Source organism: Lagopus muta, chromosome 1, assembly GCF_023343835.1.
Source record: "Lagopus muta isolate bLagMut1 chromosome 1, bLagMut1 primary, whole genome shotgun sequence".
NCBI classification, from domain to species: Eukaryota; Metazoa; Chordata; class Aves; order Galliformes; family Phasianidae; genus Lagopus; species Lagopus muta.
In genome coordinates this window covers 746,563-768,193 of record NC_064433.1, presented here as the reverse complement: position 1 = coordinate 768,193, position 21,631 = coordinate 746,563, and the positions used below count along the sequence as shown (strand labels likewise).

At 51.8% G+C, this 21,631-nt stretch overlaps 1 protein-coding gene and 1 long non-coding RNA gene across 4 annotated transcripts in view; one reads left to right on the top strand and one right to left on the bottom strand.

The window, feature by feature from the left end:
* The first annotated feature begins 746 nt into the window (after positions 1-746).
* Positions 747-8,981, top strand: LOC125684297 (uncharacterized). The gene is made up of 2 exons (XR_007373262.1): positions 747-3,826; positions 4,116-8,981. It is a non-coding gene; the product is annotated as an uncharacterized LOC125684297 (long non-coding RNA).
* An 11-nt stretch (positions 8,982-8,992) lies between these two features.
* Positions 8,993-21,631, bottom strand: part of PPP6R2 (protein phosphatase 6 regulatory subunit 2) — a 72,961-nt gene continuing 60,322 nt past the window's right edge. For 2 of the 3 annotated variants that reach the window (XM_048925511.1, XM_048925521.1), the window contains exons 20-25: positions 21,097-21,256; positions 20,585-20,673; positions 18,782-18,989; positions 13,514-13,537; positions 10,286-10,429; positions 8,993-9,099 (exon numbers count right to left, since the gene is read on the bottom strand). In XM_048925511.1, coding sequence (XP_048781468.1) covers positions 9,048-9,099; positions 10,286-10,429; positions 13,514-13,537; positions 18,782-18,989; positions 20,585-20,673; positions 21,097-21,256 — 677 coding nt within the window. In that variant the 3' untranslated portion in view covers positions 8,993-9,047. The remainder of the gene's footprint in view (positions 9,100-10,285; positions 10,430-13,513; positions 13,538-18,781; positions 18,990-20,584; positions 20,674-21,096; positions 21,257-21,631) is intronic. The other variant, XM_048925529.1, reaches the window with a different exon arrangement.

Sequence of the window (21,631 nt, the reverse complement as noted above, 5' to 3'; positions counted from 1 at the left end):
ATGGGTGACAATGGGGATGTGGGGGTGATGTGAGCACCCCAAAATGGGTGATGGTGGGGATGTGGGGGTGATGTGAGCACCCCAAGAACATGGGGATGGGGTGAGCAGCCCAGAATGGGTGATGATGGGGATGTGGGGGTGATGAGAGCACCCCAAAATGGGCGACAATGGGGATGTGGGGGTGATGAGAGCACCCCAAAATGGGTGACAATGGGGACATGAGGGTGATGTGAGCACCCCAAGAACATGGGGATGGGGTGAGCAGCTCAGAATGGGTGATGGTGGGGATGTAGGGGTGATGTGAGCACCCCAAAATGGGTGACAATGGGGATGTGGGGGTGATGAGAGCACCCCAAAATGGGTGATGATGGGGATGTGGGGGTGATGTGAGCACCCCAAGAACATGGGGATGGGGTGAGCACCCCAAGAATGGTGGTGGTGTGAGCACCCCAAGATCATGGGGATGGTTTGAGTGTTCTGGGGACATGGGGACAGTGTGAGCAACCCAAGATGGGGGATGGTGTGAGCATTTTGGGGACGTGAGGACGATGTGGGCAGCCCAAGGATATGGGGACAGTGTGAGTGAGTCCTGGGGAGGGAGTCAGAGGAGAAGAGTGAGATGAACCACGATACCTCTCGTTGGATCCAGGCTGGTCATAAGGCACTGGGAACCACAACGGGGTACTTGAAAATTACTCTGACGGCACGGGATCCTTCTGGGCTCTCTTTCACTTTGCTTCTTGGGTATCTGGAGATGAAAATTGATTCCAAAAGTGATTCCGGAGCTGGGAACGAGAAGCAATCACTTCCAAACTCGAAGAAAGGCACTGATGTTCTGCCTGTTATTGCTCTCCCTGCAGCAGGACGGGGCCGTGGTGGGAGGGAAGGATGCGACCCGGTCCCAAGAGGTGTCCCTAAACCCAATGTGAGGTGCTGGGATGACGGCTGCAAGAAGCAAGGAGTGATAGGATGCTCCTCCACCCCGATGCCTTTGCTCCCAATCACACAACGGAACCCATCACGTGGGGGTAATGAATGGTTTTCTGTTGCTTTGGAACGAAGAAGTGACGTGACATCAGTGCGCCTTAAGGCAAATGGGGCATCCTCCATGTGCTGAGTGACACCAGCAATGCCAGCTGAGCCAAGCTCCACAAGGACTGGCCCTGTGTCACTGGGAGCCACTGGGAGCCACTGGGAGCCACTAAGAGCTAAAAGGGGCCACTGGGAGCTACTGGGAGCCACTGGCATCCATTGGGAGCCATTGAGAACCACCAATAGCCATTAAGAGCTAAGAGGGGCCACTGGGAACTACTGGGAGCCACTGGGAGGCATTGAGAGCCATTGAGAACCACCAATAGCCCCTAAGAGCTAAGAGGGGCCACTGCGAGCTACTGGGAGCCACTGGGAGCTATTGAGAGCCACCAAGAGCCACTGAGAGCTAAGAGGGGCCACTGGGAGAAATTGGAAGCCATTGAGAGCCACTGAGAGCTAAGAGGGGCCACTAAGTGCTAAGAGAGGCCACTGGGAGCCACTGGGAGCCACTGGGATCCATTGGAAGCCATTGAGAGCCACTGAGAGCCACCAAGAGCTAAGAGGGGACAATGGGAGCTACTGGGAGTCACTGGGATCCATTGGGAGCCATTGAGAGCCACCAATAGCCATTAAGAGTTAAGAGGGGCCACTGGGAGCCATTTGGAGCCACCAAGAGCCCCTGAGAACTAAGAGGGGTCACTAAGAGCCAAGAGAGGCCACTGGGAGCCACTGGGATCCACTGGGATCCATTGGAAGCCACTGAGAGCCACCAATAGCCACTGAGAGCTAAGAGGGGCCACTGGGAGCTACTGGGAGCCACTGTGATCCATTGGGAGCCATTGAGATCCACCAAGAGCCACTGAGAACTAAGAGGGGCCACTGGGAACTACTGGGAGCCACTGGGAGGCATTGAGAGCCATTGAGAACCACCAATAGCCCCTAAGAGCTAAGAGGGGCCACTGGGAGCTACTGGGAGCCACTGGGAGCTATTGAGAGCCACCAAGAGCCACTGAGAGCTAAGAGGGGCCACTAAGTGCTAAGAGAGACCACTGGGAGCCACTGGGAGCCACTGGGATCCATTGGAAGCCATTGAGAGCCACTGAGAGCCACCAAGAGCCACTGAGAGCTAAGAGGGGCCACTAAGAGCCAAGAGAGGCCACTGGGAGCTACTGGTATCCATTGGAAGCCATTGAGAGCCACCAATAGCCACTAAGAGCTAAAAGGGGCCACTGGGAGCTACTGGGAGACACTGGGATCCATTGGGAGCCATTGAGAGCCACCAATAGCCACTGAGAGCTAAGAGGGGCCACTGGGAGCTACTGGGAGCCACTGGGAGCCATTGAGAGCCACCAAGAGCCACTGAGAGCTAAGAGGGGCCACTGGGAGCCATTTGGAGCCATTGAGAGCCACTGAGAGCTAAGAGGGGCCACTAAGAGATAAGAGTCGCCACTGGTATCCATTGGAATCCACTGGGATCCACTGGAAGCCATTGAGAACCACCAATAGCCATTAAGAGCTAAGAGGGGCCACTGGGAGCTACTGGGAGACACTGAGTGCCACCAAGAGCCACTAAGAGCTAAGCGGGGCCACTAAGAACTAAGAGCCGCCACTGAGAGCCACTGGGATCCACTGGGATCCACTGGGATCCTTTAGAAGCCATTGAGAGCCACCAATAGGCACTGAGAGCTAAGAGTGGCCACTCTAAGCTGCTGGGAGCCATTTGGACCCATTGGGAGCCATTGAGAGCCACTGAGAGATACGAGGGGCCACTGGGAGCTACTGGGAGACAACGGAAACCACTGAGTGATTGAGAGTGAGAGCCACTGGGAGACACCAAGAGCTACTGAGAGTTATGCGAGGCCATTGGGAGCCACAGAGCACAACTGAGAGCCACTGGGAGCAACTGAGAGCCACTGAGAATCACTGAGAGCCACTGAGAGTCACCGAGAGCCATGGGGGGGCCTTTGGGAGTCCGAGAGCAATTGAGAGCCACCAAGAACCACCGGGAGGCACTCAGAGCCACGGAGAGCCACTGGGAGTGACCAAGAGCTATGGGGTGGGGGTGGCATTGGGAACCACTGAGAGCAATTGAGAGTCACTGGAAGCCACTGGGAGCAACTGATTGGTACTGAGAGCAACTCAGAGTCACCGAGAGTCACTGAGAGTGATCAAGAGCTACTGAGAGCCACTGTGAGCTATGGGAGAGCCATTCAGAGCCATTGGAAGCCACTGAGAACAACTGAGAGTCACTGAGAGCCACTGGAAGCCGTTAAGAGCAATTGAGAGCCATCAAGAGCTACTTTGGGCCACTGAGAATGACTGAGAGCCACTGGGAGCCACTGGGAGCGATTGAGAGCCACTGAGAGCTATGGGGAGACATTAGGAGTCACTGAGAGTAACTGAGAGCCACCAAGAGCCACTGAAAGAAATTGAGAGCCACTGAGAGCCATTGAGAGCAATTGAGAGCCACTGAGAACCACAGGGGGCCATTGGGAGCCAGTGAGGTCCACCAAGAGCTTCAGGAGGGCATTGGGAGCCACTGGGAGCAATTGAGAGCCACCAAGAGCTACTTTGGACCACTGTGAATGACTGAGAGCCACTGGGAGCCACTGGGAGCGATTGAGAGCCACTGAGAGCTATGGGAAGACATTGGGAGTCACTGAGAGTAACTGAGAGCCACCAAGAGCCACTGAAAGAAATTGAGAGCCACTGAGAGCCATTGAGAGCAATTGAGAGCAATTGAGAGCCACTGAGAGCCACTGAGAACCACAGGGGGCCATTGGGAGCCAGTGAGGTCACCAAGAGCTTCAGGAGGGCATTGGGAGACACTGGGAGCAATTGAGAGCCACCAAGAGCTACTTTGGGCCACTGAGAATGACTGAGAGCCACTGGGAGCCATGGGGAGCGATTGACAGCCACTGAGAGCTATGGGGAGACATTGGGAGTCACTGAGAGTAACTGAGAGCCACCAAGAGCCACTGAAAGAAATTGAGAGCCACTGAGAGCCATTGAGAGCACTTGAGAGCAATTGAGAGCCACTGAGAGCCACTGAGAACCACAGGGGGCCATTGGGAGCTAGTGAGGTCCACCAAGAGCTTCAGGAGGGCATTGGGAGACACTGGGAGCAATTGAGAGCCACCAAGAGCTACTTTGGGCCACTGCGAATGACTGAGAGCCACTGGGAGCCATGGGGAGCGATTGACAGCCACTGAGAGCTATGGGGAGACATTAGGAGTCACTGAGAGTAACTGAGAGCCACCAAGAGCCACTGAAAGCAATTGAGAGCCACTGAGAGCCATTGAGAGCACTTGAGAGCAATTGAGAGCCACTGAGAACCACAGGGGGCCATTGGGAGCCATCGGGAGCAAGTGAGGCCCACCAAGAGCTTCAGGAGGGCACTGGGAGCCACTGGGAGCAATTGAGAGCCACCAAGAGCTACAGGGTGCCACTGAAAGTGATTGAGAGCCACTGAGAGCCACCAAGAGCCACCAAGAGCCACCGAGGGCCAATGGAAGCCATGGAAAGCTGCCAACTGCCTTTCAGAGCCCCTGGGAGATGTGTGGCTCCATCTGGGATATTCCATCCTGAGTTTGGTTCCGTGAGGGCCAGCGGTGTTCTGCATGAGAAGTCACTGTTATGAGAACCCACCAACAATGGGAAATCCCTACAGCACGACCAAGGCAGCCCTGCAGCTTTCAGAAAGCTCTGAACAACCAGCAATGAGAACAGAGCCGCCGAGAAAAGGTTTTTAATAGTTGACATCTGTCCAAACAGATGAGGAAATAATAAAGAGATGGGGAAGAATGCGCCCTTTACAAATGGCCCCGCAGCTCCACGGAGAGATACAAAAACACGTTTTGCACACAGTGCATCTCACCAACATCTTTATATGCAGGCTGGGAAAGGTGACAGGTAACAGTCATTGGGAAATGGTCAATTTTTGTACAACACTTAATGGAGAGGTCAGAGCAGTGCCGTAACGGCCTTCCAGCAGTGAGGTGAGTGAGTTCTGGGTGAGACAAGTGAACCCATCGGAGCTTGATCGTTTGTTTTCCCTGCTTCCATCCGGCAGGAGGTTTCTATGCATACGTACACAGCAAATGCTGCTCAGGTTCCTGGGAACGTCCCATCAGATGGCACCGTCGGCAGCTGCCACGGAGGGGAAAGCATCACCCAGAGATCACCTCCTCACTCCCTGTGACCTGGGAACTTCAGCCACGTCGAGTCCGTAAGAACCGCATTGAACCCAAAGAGTCTCAAAACGGTCACCGGGATGCATTGCAGAGATGGTTGGACACGTTGTGTGTGTGCTTCTGGAGGCTCCCACTTCAGCTCAGACCTATAAAAACGGTGCATAACCCCGGAGATAAGCTAAGGCACTGTCCGTAATTAGCTAACGACGCACGGCCGCCCCGACCAAAGGTTGCTTTTTGTCGTCGTTGTTGTTGATGCCACGCAGAGGTAAATCACAGCCCAAACCTCATTGCAAATGGTTTTTAACCTGCCGACCCTGTGCTCAGAGCTCGCAGCACCCAGCTGGGCCGTGGCGTGCTGTCATCTGGGGGACTGATCCCCTGCGTGTGGGTTTGAGGCCCTCACCTCTCGAGGACAGCAAAGGAATTCCAGCCCAGAACTCAATGCCACATCTCGGTACGAAGAGGGAATGCAGCACCAGCTCTCTGCCTTCGCTGCTCTTAGTGTGCAGCAAGGAAGGATTCAAGCACGAGGTCCAATTAAAAACCAAAGCAAAGAGAAATGTTGATTCGGCCCCCCCACTCCCTCCACCCCGCGTTTCCATCTCGCTCTCAGTCCACATCTCGCTGCTCCAGCTTGCAATACCCAACTGCGTGTGTGCTGAACGTACCTGGAACCACACACACTGCAGATTTGCACTCAAAGACACGCTCACACGTGTTCAAAACCCAAATTCTACATGCCACACAGACGTGGACAGAGTCCAAACGCTGCACGTAGAAGAGGAAGGACGGGGCTAAGTCTGACTTTGTTGTTTCCTGATCAAACTGCACAGGTAGGGGGGCTTTTCTCGTGGATATAGTTGGGCTCTGAGTCTGTTCTACATCGCAGAGCCCCAAACCCAGCAAGGAGGAACCCTCTGGTTGGTGCCGAGTCCCTCAGTAAGCTCAGCTGCACTACACTTGCAGTCTGCTTACCGCTAGGTTTGAAATAGATCATCAAGAGCTTCCCTTCAGACTTACAGACTCAAAGCCAAAAGGTGGGAGAGGGCAACGGAAGGCACAGAGAGAGAAATCCTCGCACACCTCTGCAGTTCTGCTCCCAAAGCCAAGCCCAGCACAGCAAAGCAGGCAGGGACAGCGGAGCAGGGCTCCTGTGACACCAGCCAGCACTGTGCTGCAAGGGTACGGCAGCATCTCATGCAAAGATGGTGTGTCAGCAGAGCAAGGGAGCTGGAAACACCTCACGATGGGAGGGAGATCCCATCCTGCCTGCTGCCGATGGGCCTGAGCAGGCTGGGCACGGCTGCAGCACGGCAGAGCTCACAGCCACTGATGGGACTGTAGGTGGGAAGGGACCGGACAAGCACACTGTCACCACCTGGAAGTTACTGGGACTGAGCCCCATAGCAGCCTTCCATCAGCTGCAGGGATCAATGTTTGACGAATGCTTTCCTATAGAATCGTTTTTGGGGTGTTTAATAACGCCCTAACCTGGTTTCCAGAAAATCTCTAGCACCAATCCTCTGAAAATTAAGACTTCATCAAACACGTTGCCAACGAAGAACTCCAAACTACTCATCCTGGCCAAGAGCGGGACGGCTCTCTAATGGGCAAGCAGGGTAACAAAGCAGGAGGTGAGAGTTCTCCTTCCAGCACAAAGCATCTTTAAATTCTCTCTTTTAAGTTACGAGGAGGAGGAGGGGGAAAGAGTTCCAGGACAACGGCGCTGTGCCACGCGAGCACCCAGGGATTGCAGCAGGCACAAATGGCAGCCATCAGCAGCTCACAACCCCAGCGCATCGCTTTCACACCGCCTCCTGCGCTCCCATCTCCAGCCCTGGTGCTCTGAACCAACACATCTTCCCTAAGAGCAAAAAATGGAGAGGTGTAATGCTTGGGCAGACAACAGCCTCGTGCTGCAGTCACCATCAGACAGCGACCCTGCGGAGCAGAATGACTCCAGCAGTGAAAGCACTGTGTTCACCTCACCCCCAACGCGCAGCCGGTGGTTGGGCAAATCTCATATGCACTACACACAGATCACAGTTAGAAATAAAGGTGGTGTTTTCCTCGGAGCCCCAAGTTTGGCTCGGATGCCCTTTGCTCGTAACAACAGGTCGGAGCGAGGTACTTTTCATACTCACAGGGTGAAGTCTCTCGTGGTGCACAGGTGAGAATACATTGGAAAAGAAGCTATTTGGCTACCTACGTGTCGAGCTTCATGCTTTTATTCCAAAGTGAACGATTTTCCAGCTCAGATCTACTGAAAGAAGCAGCGCTGGATGCTGATGGGTGTCAGCACACGGCTTACACACCAGGCAGGTTGGCAGCAGACGGTGACCCCGGGGCTGCAGCAGCCCAACAGCTACACCTGTGTGATCTGTGTGCACGAGTCCATCTGGCAAGGAGCTCAACGCAGAGACGGGGGACAAAAAAGCAGAGCAGAGCTGGCACGGTCCTCACAGGATCGGGTCCTCCTGCCTGCACGGCAGGTCCTGTGCTGTGTGGGCAAGCAGCCATCTGTAACTGACCTTGCTCCCAGGCAGCGTGAGGTGCAGTCCGGTGCTTTGTGCTGCTGTGCTCAACCATCCCACGTCCCCCAGCTCACTGCCTGCCCGGGGTGGGGGGTGTAAAGTAACAGCAGGAGTCCTGTGCTGGGGCCATTTCATTCTCCAATGTTGTCGCTAGGTACAAAGTGCAAAAGTGTTGCTGTTCCTGCATCCATTAAAAAACTTTAAAAACAGAACGAAACAAACAGAAGAAAAAACAACGAAACAACAAAACAAAAACAAAAAAAAACAAAAACAAAAAACAAAAAAAAAGGATTTTTCATAATAATCATTTGAAAATACAACAGTCTCCAAAAAAGCCAGCAAACACCTGATAACCTGTTTGTGCCACATCTGCTCTTGCTCCTGCACGGCAGCAGCCCGAAGCATCGCTCTCCTCTCGGCCGCGTTGCCTTCTTTGCAAAACTCCGCAGCCAACGGAGGGCATCCGGGAGGTGGAGCTGTGATGGCTCAGACAGCAGAGGCCGGCTGCTGGCGACCTGAGGTCCTGCAGTGAAACCAGCCCGCCTCTCACCGGCAGAGCACGGAGCAACGAATTCAGAGCCTGGCCGCTTCTCCAGACAGTCCAGCACGACAGCAGGTTGGCTACCTGGCCTCTGGCTCGGGACGACGTCGGTGATATCCCTCCCATCCCACAAAACAAAAAGAAACAAAAAAACCCTCCCTGCCTCGTCCCGTTTAAAGTGTTTGCATCTTTTTCCTCCTATGAAATGTTTCTGATAAGGCTTTATTGCTATACAAAAGCGGTGCAAACGCTGCCCAAAGGGCAGCTCCATCAGGAACTTTGGTCACACGACTGTGGGACTGCTGTGTGCTGTCCGTGTCCCAGCGTTAGACCTGCTACCTTTCGGAAGAGAAGCTGAATACTGTGTGCAATAACACTAAGAAAATAGGACTGAACCCCAAATACAAAACAAAACCAAGGGAGAGAGGGAAGGGGACAGGAATTGAAGGTAGGCAGAAGGCTTGCTTGGGAAGAACCCCATCATTCCTGTGATGACTAACTGATGGATGCTACATTTAGACAATGCGAGTGTCTTTCAGAACAGATTGTTGGTGTCGAAAACTCCGTGTCTGGTCCTGAATGCCAGCTCTCTCATCAATGCAGCATTTATTAAAAAATAAAATTAAAATGAAAAAAAAAAAAAAAAAAGAAAAAAAAAAAAAAAAAAAAAAAAAGAAATTGACAAATTGCATCACCAGGTAGCAGCCTGGCCTGGATCACACACGTCCCATTGCATCTGTGTCATCAAGCAGGGCCATTTAATGTGGCTTCAGCACAAGGCAAGGCTTCTTCTTTCCTAAGGACAAAGCCAAAGAGCGACATTAGAGACACACAGCACCGGGTCCTCCTGCTCCTAAAGCTTAATTCTGGATACTCTCCTCTACAGCAGCACCTGAAACATCACTTCCCTACTTCTGCTGCTTCTGCTTGCTATAAAGCAATCAGCTTCCCCAGTCAGAACCTCTCCCAGACCCTTCACAAAATCCTGCACTTCTCCATCAGCAGAGGGGTGGCAGCAGGGACAGGAGGGGATTGTCCCTCTCTGCTCTGCCCTCTGAGGCCCCATGTGTAGCACTGCGTCCAGGTGTGGGGCCTCCAGTGCAAGAAAGACAGGGAGCTGTTGGAGAGGGGCCAGAGGAGCCCCAGAGATGAGCAGAGGGCTGCAGCACGTCCTGCAAAGCCAGGCTGAGGGAGCTGGGCTTGTTGAGCATGGAGAAGAGGAGGCTGTGGGGTGACCTCAGTGCAGCCTGCAGGACCTGAAGGGAGCCGATAAAGAGGACTTGGGAGTCAAGTCTTGGAAAGGGGAGATGAGAGCAGGACGAGGGGAAATGGTTTGGAGTGGAAGGAGGGCAGATGGAGGTTGGATGTGAGGGGGAAGTTGTTTGCTATGGGAGTGGTGAGGTGGTGGAACAGCTGCCCAGAGAGGCTGTGATGCCCCGTCCATGCGTGGAGGTGTTGGAGGCCAGGTTGGATGGGGCCCTGGGCAGCGTGGGCTGCTGTGAATTGGGGGCCATGCATGCAGCAGGAGGGTTGGAGCTTCATGATCCTTGAGGTCCCTTCCAACCTGAGCCATTCTGTGTGATTCTATGTGAAATCGAAGCCCAGACCCCTCAGTGCTCCTCTGCCTGCACTGCAGCTGCAGTCCTGCTGCCTTGCTTCCCTGCTCTGTCCCAGGACAGGGATGCATAGGGCCAATGCTGGATGGTCCTGCAGGGCCACACACCCTCACCAAACTGTGGATTCAAATGCTACAGTTCCCCTGCAGTTCCTGTGCGAGCAGCAGTGTTGCTGATATCCAGAACAGATGTGGAATTAAGAGGACTGGTGGCACTAAAGCTCAAAGCACTGGCCTGAATTCCTTCTCACATCACAGGTATCAGCTGCAGGTTCCATAGGACAGCCCACCTACTTGGCTTTGTCACCTGGGACTGTCTGACGTGGGGCTCTGGTATGGGCAGTGCTGGTGGGTTGGACCAGCTCACCTGTCTTTCGTGGCCATTTCCGTGACCGGCGCCGTGTTCTGGTGCTCCTCTGGATGCTGGGCAGCATTGTTCAGTGGTTTGGATGCTTTGGTCGTTCCCATGTCTGTGATGGTCAGCTTATCAATCACCATGCAGCCTGAATCGCTGTGTGGGGAGAAGTTATGGTCATGTTAAAGGGTCAGTGAATGGGGTTTCAACTCTACCCGAGAGAAAATACGTTCCTCCTCCTCCTCCTCTCCTGGCACAGGCCACAGAATTGCCATAAGGAAAGAAGAATCAAAAATAAAGTGGGATTACAAAGCATTATGTTATGCATATGTGATCCTAGGGATGGAACAGCTCTCACAGGACAGGCTGAGAGCTGGGGCTGTGCAGCTGGAGAAGAGAAGGCTGTGAGGTGATGTGAGAGCAGCCTGGATCTAACAAGGGGCTGCAGGAAAGGAGGGGGCAGACCCTCGAGCAGGGTCTGTGTTGGTAGAACAGGGGGAAATGGCTTCAAGTGTGCAGAGATTTAGGTTGGATCCAAGGAAAAAAAGTCTTTCACAGGGAGGGTGGTGAGGCAGTGGCACAGCTTGCCCAGAGATGTGGTTGATGCTCCATCCCTGGAGGCTTTGAAGGCCAGGCTGATGGAGCTGTGGTTTTATCTGGCTTCAAGAAGGCTTCTGATGCCTGGAATGCCTTCGTGTTGCTTTAGACAAGAAGGGATTCTCTGCAGAGATTCAGGTGCTACAGAATGGCTGCCCAACCCGTTCTGCTCTACTGCCAAAACACAAAGCTTCCTCAGGCCAATGAGAGATTTCTCCTGGAAAAACAGGGCTAAAACCCATCCACAAGTCCATCGGTACAGAAGTTGCCACAGAACCACTCTATAGCAGAACTGATGCCCAGACCAAACGAAGCAACATGCTGCTCTCTGTGTGAAGACAACAACATCAGGAGCTCACTTCCCTTCTGACAGCTCCTCAGCAGGTTTCCCCTGGCTTTGTGGAGAGCGTTTTAGCATTGCACTTCTTTGGGCACCTCTCTCCTGCTCAGTTTCAGCACTCACTCCTATGATACCATGCAAAACCCACAGCTTCTCCTTCTGCCTCTCCTCAGCTCTGACTGCTGGGAGCCTCTTGCATCCAGCAGGAGCACTCACACTGCAGCTTGGCTGGAAATCCAGCTGTGCCATGAAGGAATCCACCTGACAGCACGTCGTGCTGCTCCTGAGGTCACATGCAATGCTCACCTACATCTCATTACCAAAGGACCTGTAAGGAATTCAGGTTGCAGCCATGAATGGGCTCTAAGAACCTCAGGAAGGAGTGGGTTTGGTGCTGCATGGAACTGCCTCAGCTGGAGCTCAGCCCTACCCACCTCTGGGACTCCCTTCAGATATCCTCCGCTCTGATGGGGAAACAATCAGTGTCACAGACAAAGAAATGCTGTAAAGGTGCTCCAGGAAACACAGAGGTAGGATGGACACTGGAGCAGGACGTGGATGAGGAGCATGGCTGAGCACAGCTCACGCTAAGCCCTCCTGGAGCAGAGCACTGCATGCACTGTTGGTGTTGGGTGGGCAGCAGTTGGATAGGGGGAGGTCTGGACACCAAATTCACATGCAATCTGTCACTGGAAAGGCCAACATGTCCACAGGAAAGATCCCATCTATGCCAACTACTGCATGAAATGTTCACCTCTGGTTGGAAACGTTTCCTGGTGAAATGGGACCTCGGATTAAGTCACTGCACTTTTACTCTTCTCTCTGGGTAGAAGAGCACTGATGTTCTACAAGAACGCTGCAGGCATGCTGCATGCTCCATGCCACATTCTGTGCATGCTTGTTCCATTCCATTCCATTCCATTCCATTCCATTCCATTCCATTCCATTCCATCCCATCCCATCCCATCCCATCCCATCCCATCCCAGCAGCAAAAGGAGCTGCAGGCACACAGCTGCACCCCACGCCGTGCAGGATGGATGGGCAGCAGAGCAGGCACAAAGGAAAACACATCCCAAATGGGAGAGCTCAAAACATCCACTGTGAGCACGTAGCTCAGCTCAGGGCTGGGACCAACTGCAGCAGCTTGCACTGCTGTGGGAAGGAGGATGCTTCACCCCAGAGCTGTGTGTGTTCAGAAGCAAGAGGTGATTTCTAGCACAGTTAGACAGAAATGCAATGCTTGGTCCCATTTTGGGCACCTCATCTTTTAAGGGACATCTGTGCAGTTCAGCAGTGAAGCACTTGGAAAGCACCAAGTGCAACAGCTGCCCTTCATCTCCAGTGCAAAGAAGAGCTGGCAGCAGGGCATGCACACACCTGCATTCCTTCAGCAAGAAGCACAGCCTGGGATGCAGCCCTTGGGAACAAGCAGTGCGTGCTCAACTGCTTACAGAAGAGCCTGAAAAATGTCCAAAGTTGTGAATGACTGCATTAAGAGGTTTAATCAGCACGTGCCATAAGGAATCAGGTTTTTAAAGCGTTGCATTTCTCTGCAGCCTCCTGGGATGGAGGTGATGCTGAGCTGCATTCCCTGAGTGCTGCCAGAGAGGTCAGCTCCTGTTCAGCACACACCTCTCCTTTCTGGACATGACAGCACAGTGTTTCCCTTAATGTGCTCTTAGGACAGCCTTGAGATGTGCAGAGATGTTCTCCTTTTGCTCTCTGATCTTATAGGAATCACAGCAGTCTTGCTTGCTTGCACAGCAGCTGGGAAACCTGGTTTGCATGGGTGAGCTTCAGAAAACAACTGGTAAAAACCCCCAGTTTAAAACAGAAAGCAAACTGCATACAAAAATACATATTCTTTTGTAAAAAAAAAAAACCAACACATTTACAGCACACAGATAAAACATCTGCTCTTGTTGTGAGAGCAGAGCACGTGGCTGCACCACGGGCAGAGGAAACCACGCTGCAAACCACAGCCAGCAGCAGAGCTTCCCTTTGCAACTGCAAAACACATTTCCTCTCTGCAGGAAGAGCTGACAGGGGAGGAATGGCAGAAGCTGGAGGACACACAGCATGAGCGAGCACCACGTTTGGTAGCAGGCAGGCCGGCTGGGAGCATGCTTGACAAAGGACAACACACACCCTGGTGTTCAGTGCTTGCAAGTGCTCTTTCTAGGATCTGTTTGAACTGATTGGGAAATGCTGAGGTTTCCCAGCGTTCCTCTGCTTCTGGCCCAGCGTGGATTGAGAGCAGCTATGTGTACGGTGGATGTTTGGAACCCTGAGCCATACGTACCCTCTGCCTGCAGGTCTAAAGACTCTGAGCAATGCCCACCACGAGAGAGAGAGGCAGCGAGAGGCAGGACAGGGAGAGAGTGAAGGAAGGGAGAGAAAGAGAACAGTAAAGATGGCTGGAAAAACAGACAGAAGAGTTCACTTTGCAACCTTAGCCCCAGGTGGTTCCTCCCAGGAGAATGGGCAGCAATGTTCCAAAGGGTTTCAGAGCGTGCAGCCACTGAAGACTGTGCTTCCCATGCAATACTCAGACCCGTATCCAAAAAAACACAAGATTCAACACCCCATCATGAGCATCTTCCTCATGCCTGGCACGCAAACTGCTCAGTTATCACAGATCTGGAAGCTCTCTGGTCAGAGAAACTTCTGCAAAATGACTTCTTTGCAAGAAGCAGCTGAAAGGTCCCTCCCAACCTGAGCCACTCTGTGAGTTTCCACAATTAGGGATGGGAAGCAAGCTAACTATGCCTGAAACGTTTTCTTTGCATGTGATTTTTAAGCTACTGCCACGTCGGCTGCCTCAAGCAGAAGTGCCACTGAGCTGTGCAGGGAGATGTAGAGGAGTGCTCAGGGTGTGAGGTTTGGGCAGGGAGAGAGCACCAGCATCGTGGTCATGGAGTGCTCTCAGAGGTGTGTGCTGCAGCATTGCAGCTTGCTGGCCCTGGGGATGGTGGAAAAATAGAGGAAGATCTGTTTGTACAGAAGGGGAGGGTTTGTTGGAAGCTGAGTGCTTTCAGGAGAGAGAGAGAGAGAGAAGTCAACTTTAACTGTGTTCTTAAAAGCAGATTTAAGGCACCCAAACTTGAAACCTGACACAGCAAAGTCGGCACCAAAGTCAAAGCAGAAATTGGGTCTGAGAACTGCTGCATCCAGCTGTGGAGCTGTGACAGCACGAGGCTACCAAGACACAGAGCCAGAGTTGGAGTTTTGCCACTGGAAAGCCTTCAAGAACGACATGTTCAGCTTTTAGTACAGCTCATTTACTCGGAGTGGGTCAGGAACGTGGTGAGAAACAAGCATAACCTCAGCTGGCCATTGGGTGCCACCACATCTGCTGCAGGGAAAGATGGACTGGTCTGGGAGAGCAGAGGCCACAGGAAGCTTCCACTGCCACCACTGGTCAATAGCTCAGACACTATGAGAAACTCAGCAGAGCTGGAGCAGCTGAAATCACAATGTGTGCAACAGGTCCTGTCCTCCCACAGCTTCTATTTCTGCTTTTGGCTGCGGTTACAGCGGGGAAAGGCTGCAGACACCTTTGAAGTGGAGACCGTGGTGACTCCAGCACGTCATTTCTTTGCCAAAATGGAATTAATTTTTGCAGAACTGCAATTGTGAAAAACCAGGCAGGTTCTGGAGGCCTTGTGTTTACTGCTAGATGCACTTCTTTGGAGAGAAAACCATTCTGAGTGATGCTGCGTGAAGCAGCAGGTGCAGCCTGCAGCAGCCAATCAGCCACATCAGAAACCACCATCCCTGCTCCTGCTAGGAAATGAATGAGAGACCTCAGAACATGCCAAGTAAAATTTACAGTGCTGCTATGAGTCAAGACAGGGAGCTCCACGTGTAACACAAGTCCAAACCACCGTGTGGTGAGAGGAGCAACATCTGGAGCAGTTTGTTTCAGATAGCAGAGCCAGTGGATTTGATTAGAAGCAATGCAAACTGAACGTTGGAAAAGCAGAGGCTGCTTTGAGCACAGCAGGCAGCGTTCTGCTTCTCCTTCATCTTCCATCCCTCGTGCAGCCAGTCTGCTTGGAGGTGCCACCTCTCAACAGTCCAACTCCATTTACCACAACAGCTGCAATTACAGTGAGCACAGCTCCAGAATCTCCCTCACTGCAGGTACAACAGAGTAAAGGCTGCTCGAAGCAGACAGCAACAATTAAAGCTGGTGTCCTCATTAAGAAATAAATTCAGAGTTGCTTAAACCTCTGGTTTACTTCCTTCTCCCAGAACGTTACCTAGTTCTGCAATCTCACTTCTGCTGCTCTGCAGCCCCCAGCCAAGCAGGAACTGACATCTTTTGGGGGCACTGTGCACCACTTATCTTCTATTGTTTGCAATAGATCACTTTGAGAATGAGGGAACAATGACAGCTGGAGGCATGTCAATGCTCTCCTGCACAGCAGCACACAGCCTATGTCAGACCCTGCACCAACCCAGCCATTCCTTGGCTCTACGGTCTGTAAGTTCCCTTCCAACCCAACCATTCTGTAGCTCTGTGGTCCATGAAGACCCATCCAGCCCAACCATTCCATGGCTCAGTGGCCTATAAAGTCCCTTCCAACCCAACCATTCTGTGGCTCTATGATCTATAAAGTTCCTTCCAACCCGACCATTCCATGGCTATATGATCAATAAAGTTCCTTCCAATCCAACCATTCCATGGCTGTATGATCAATAAAGTTCCTTCCAATCCAACCATTCTATGGCTGTATGATCTACGTGGTCCCTTCAGACCCAACCATTCTCTGATTCCGTGGTCTGTAAATTCCCTTCCAACCCAACCACTCTGTGGCTCTATATAGGATCTTTAAGGACCCTTTAGACCCAACCCAATCCATCCTCTGGACCTATGATCTTTAAGAACCCCTCAGACCGAACCCAAGCCATCTTCTGACTCTATTACCTTTAAGGACCCTTCCAACCCAACCATTCTATGGCTCTATGATCCATAGGGTCCCTTCCAACCCAATCATCCTACGGTCTGCAAGTTCCCTTCCAACCCAACCATTCTGTGGCTCTATGATCTATAAAGACCCTTCCAACCCAACCATTCTGTAGCTCTATGATCAATAAAGTTCCTTCCAACCCAACCATTCCATGGCTGTATGATCAATAAAGTTCCTTCTAATCCAACCATTCCATGGCTGTATGATCTATAAAGACCCTTCCAACCCAACCATTCTATGGCTCTAAGATCTATAAAGACCCTTCCAACCCAACCATTCTGTGGCTCTATGATCTATAAAGATCCTTCCAACCCGACCACTCTGTGGCTCTATGATCAATAAAGTTCCTTCCAATCCAACCATTCCATGGCTGTATGGTCAATAAAGTTCCTTCCAATCCAACCATTCCATGGCTGTATGATCAATAAAGTTCCTTCCAATCCAACCATTCCATGGCTGTATGATCTACGTGGTCCCTTCAGACCCAACCACACTCTGACTCCGTGGTCTGTAAAGTCCCTTCCAACCCAACCACTCTGTGGCTCTATGATCTTTAAGGACCCTTTAGACCCAACCCAATCCATCCTCTGGACCTATGATCCTTAAGAACCCCTCAGACCGAACCCAAGCCATCTTCTGACTCTATTACCTTTAAGGACCCTTCCAACCCAACCATTCTATGGCTCAATGATCCATAGGGTCCCTTCCAACCCAATCATCCTACGGTCTGCAAGTTCCCTTCCAACCCAACCATTCTGTGGCTCTATGATCTATAAAGATCCTTCCAACCTGACCCTCTGTGGCTCTATGATCAATAAAGTTCCTTCCAATCCAACCATTCCATGGCTCTATGATCTATAAAGTTCCTTCCAATCCAACCATTCCATGGCTGTATGATCAATAAAGTTCCTTCCAATCCAACCATTCCATGCCTGTATGATCAATAAAGTTCCTTCCAATCCAACCATTCCATGGCTGTATGATCTACAAAGTTCCTTCCAATCCAACCATTCCATGGCTGTATGATCTACGTGGTCCCTTTAGACCCAACCACACTCTGACTCCATGGTCTGTAAAGTCCCCTCCAACCCAACCACTCTGTGGCTCTATGATCTTTAAGGACCCTTTAGACCCAACCCAATCCATCCTCTGGACCTATGATCTTTAAGAACCCCTCAGACCGAACCCAAGCTATCTTCTGACTCTATTACCTTTAAGGACCCTTCCAACCCAACCATTCTATGGCTCAATGATCCATAGGGTCCCTTCCAACCCAATCAGCCTACAGTCTGCAAGTTCCCTTCCAACCCAACCATTCTATGGCTCTATGATCTATAAAGACCCTTCCAACCCAACCATTCTGTGGCTCTATGATCTATAAAGATCCTTCCAACCCGACCACTCTGTGGCTCTATGATCAATAAAGTTCCTTCCAACCCAACCATTCCATGGCTGTATGATCAATAAAGTTCCTTCTAATCCAACCATTTCCATGGCTGTATGATCTACAAAGTTCCTTCCAACCCAACCATTCCATGGCTGTATGATCTACGTGGTCCCTTCAGACCCAACCATTCTCTGACTCCATGGTCTGTAAAGTCCCTTCCAACCCAACCACTCTGTGGCTCTATGATCTTTAAGGACCCTTTAGACCCAACCCAATCCATCCTCTGGACCCATGATCTTTAAGAACCCCTCAGACCGAACCCAAACCATCTTCTGACTCTATTACCTTTAAGGACCCTTCCAATTCAACCATTCTATGGCTCAATGATCCATAGGGTCCCTTCCAACCCAATCATCCTACAGTCTGCAAGTTCCCTTCCAACCCGACCACTCTGTGGCTCTATGATCAATAAAGTTCCTTCCAATCCAACCATTCCATGGCTGTATGGTCAATAAAGTTCCTTCCAATCCAACCATTCCATGGCTGTATGATCAATAAAGTTCCTTCCAATCCAACCATTCCATGGCTGTATGATCTATAAAGTTCCTTCCAATCCAACCATTCCATGGCTGTATGATCTACGTGGTCCCTTCAGACCCAACCACACTCTGACTCCGTGGTCTGTAAAGTCCCTTCCAACCCAACCACTCTGTGGCTCTATGATCTTTAAGGACCCTTTAGACCCAACCCAATCCATCCTCTGGACCTATGATCCTTAAGAACCCCTCAGACCGAACCCAAGCTATCTTCTGACTCTATTACCTTTAAGGACCCTTCCAACCCAACCATTCTGTGACGTCATGGTCTATAAGGTTCCATCTAACTCAACCATTCTATGGCTCTATGATGGACAAATCCCTTCCAAACCCAGCATTCTGGGGATTCTATGATCCTCACCACCAGCACAGACCTGAACCTCCTACGCAGCAAGGAGGACAGATGGGTGACATGAGCTACAACGAGCCATGCACATTTCTTACAACAAACCTGCAATAAACAGTTTATTAAAGCAGAAGCCCTTCAGCAAGGAAGCCATACGACATCCTCACTCAGGACATTTGGGATCTACGAGGAAGATGACACCAATCCCCACCAACACAGCGGGTTACGACCACTCTGAGCTCCCCCTGAGTGACTCCATTCCCACCTGGTGAAAACAGCCTTCTCGTTCTTCGCATCCATCGTCAGCTTGACTGTTTCCTGGCCTGCACCCGTGCTGATGGTCTCCGTGATGGCATCTCCTTTCTCATCCTCATCCTCGCTGTCTGAGCCGCCTGAGGAGCTGCTGTCTGAAGCCACCAGCGGCGCCTTCCGCGTGACGCAGACGTTCCAGACGCAGGGAGAGGCCGTGCTGACTGTGGGGAGCAAATGGGGCACTGTGCAGAACCAACAGACCCAACAGCAACCCCCAGGTGTGACCTTGAGGATGCACAGGGATGCAAAATGCAGTGCGTGAGGGTAATTTTTTCTATCAGCAGGAGGGTGGCAGCAGGGACAGGAGGGGATTGTCCCTCTCTGCTCTGCCCTCGTGAGGCCCCATGTGCAGCACTGCGTCCAGGTGTGGGGCCTCCAGTGCAAGAAAGACAGGGAGCTGTTGGAGAGGGGCCAGAGGAGCCCCAGAGATGAGCAGAGGGCTGCAGCACGTCCTGCAAAGCCAGGCTGAGGGAGCTGGGCTTGTTGAGCATGGAGAAGAGGAGGCTGTGGGGTGACCTCAGTGCAGCCTGCAGGACCTGAAGGGAGCCTATAAAGAGGACTTGGGAGTCAAGTCTTGGAAAGGGGAGATGAGAGCAGGACGAGGGGAAATGGTTTGGAGTTGGAGGAGGGCAGATGGAGGTTGGATGTGAGGGGGAAGTTGTTTGCTATGGGAGTGGTGAGGTGGTGGAACAGCTGCCCAGAGAGGCTGTGATGCCCCGTCCATGCGTGGAGGTGTTGGAGGCCAGGTTGGATGGGGCCCTGGGCAGCCTGGGCTGCTGTGAAATGGGGAGGTTGGTGGCCCTGCCTGCAGTGGAAGGGTTGGAGCTTCGTGATCCTTGAGTTCCCTTCCAACCTGGGCCATTCTGTGATTCTGTGTGATTCTGAGATTAATTTTAAAAGGTAAAAAAAAGAGAAGAAATCAGCATTCTCCATTGAGAAAATCCTGCCAGCTCATGTCTACATTCAGCACAAACAGCAGAGTGCTCTTCACTTATGGCACAAAGCTGACATCCCACAGGGCCGTGATGCCATTCAGAGAGAGCTGGGCAGGCTGAGAGTGGGGCAGAAAGGAACCTGATGGGGTTCAGCAACGGCACTGCAGGGTTCTGCAGCCGGGGAGGAGCAGCTGCAGCATCAGGACAGGCTGGGGGCTGAACTGCTGCAAAGGAGCTCTGTAGAGAAAGCCCTGGTGGTCGTGGTGGCCAGCAGGCTGACCATGAGTCAGTGAGCAGTGTGCCCTGGTGGCCAGAAAGGCCCACAGGATCCTGAGGTGCTTCTGCAAGTGGCAGAAGGATGCACTGTGCTCTCCACTGCAGTCCCATCCACCAAGCACAGAGCTGAGTTTGGTCCCATCAAAGTCCTTCATTTTAACTCAGGAAGGAGGAGGGAAGGCAACCAGGCTGAAGTTAACCAATGGACGTGGCACAACTACTGATAAGTTATCACATCCTTTTAATTTTTGGTAATTTTACAATTCAACACACAGTTAAAAATAGGTTTGGTTTTTTGGTTTTTCTTTTTCTGAATAGCTGACAACTAAATTGCCTCTGTGCCATCAATTCTCACTAACTCCAAGTTCATCCTCTCCTTGCTGAACCCCAACCAACGTTTGGGATTTCTGAGTCACCGTTTTCCCTGATTGAACAAAAACAGCCTTCGAGAGAGGGAAGGCAGATGGTGCAGGTGGGAAGCTCTGCCCAGCAGAGTGCTTCAAACAGCACAAATAATGCATCTCCTTTGCAATGTTCTCACTTACAGTTCTTGTCCTGACTCTGCTTCGGGTTGCCGTCCGAATCGCTGCTTTCTGTGTCTGCAGGAGAGCTGCACCGTGGGCCTGATTCAGAGCTGAGCGGAGAATGGGGAAAGGGGAAAAACACCTTGAGAATGAAGTCTAGAAATCCCAGCTATGCTTCTAAAAGACCCCGAAAAAGGCTTTAGGGCACTGCTCCTTTCTGACATCTTTGTAAGTGTGAAGAGATGTATTAATTCCCCTTTATTTTTTCATTCTTTGTAGTCTTGGTGTAGCAGTAGTTATGGGATGTGTGCTGCTCCTGTGCCCAAGGCACGTGTGCTAGCAGTAGTTAGAAGGATGGAAGGCAAAGGGAAGCATGGTGCCCCGATGCAGAGCCCTCAGACAACATTAAAATACAAAACAGGCAGCAAAGGGAGGGGGGAAGGGAGGAGAAAAAGATTCTGATCTTTTTATCATAGCTTTACGTATTTTGTTCATTCTGAAGTTAAAAAGAAACCAAAAGAACTGGACTTTACCAACAGAAAGGCTGGAAGTCTGTGAACTTGGCCCACCCCTTCTCTGGAGCAGCGTTCTCCGGGGCCGCTGAGTCCCACACGCTGGATCCAACATCCATGGCCACGCAGGGGGTGGGGGGCTTCGAGCTGACAGGCTCAAACACTGCGGTCCATCCGGAGCCTGAGGGCACACAACAGCACACTGGGGCTTCCAGAGCATCAGCTGCCCCCCAAATACACCCCAGAGCCATCCCAGCAACACAGGAATTCACGAGACCATCCTCAGTCCTTGGGAAGCCGCAGCTTGCAGCTTGGAAATCCGATTAATATTAATGTTATCCACAAGAGAGAGGCAACAAGCAAAAGGACTTGATGGATTTCTTCCTTCTTCTCAGCTGCAAGAAGCTCAGTTTCCTGTCAGAACCTCAGCAGTGAGGTTTCCAACCATTTCAATCACTCGACCTCAGGGAGGGAACCGATGCAACGCTTGGTATCACAGAAGAGATCTCAAGGACAGCTAAGCACGTAACGTGGTGTTTCAGATCCCAGTCTGCTC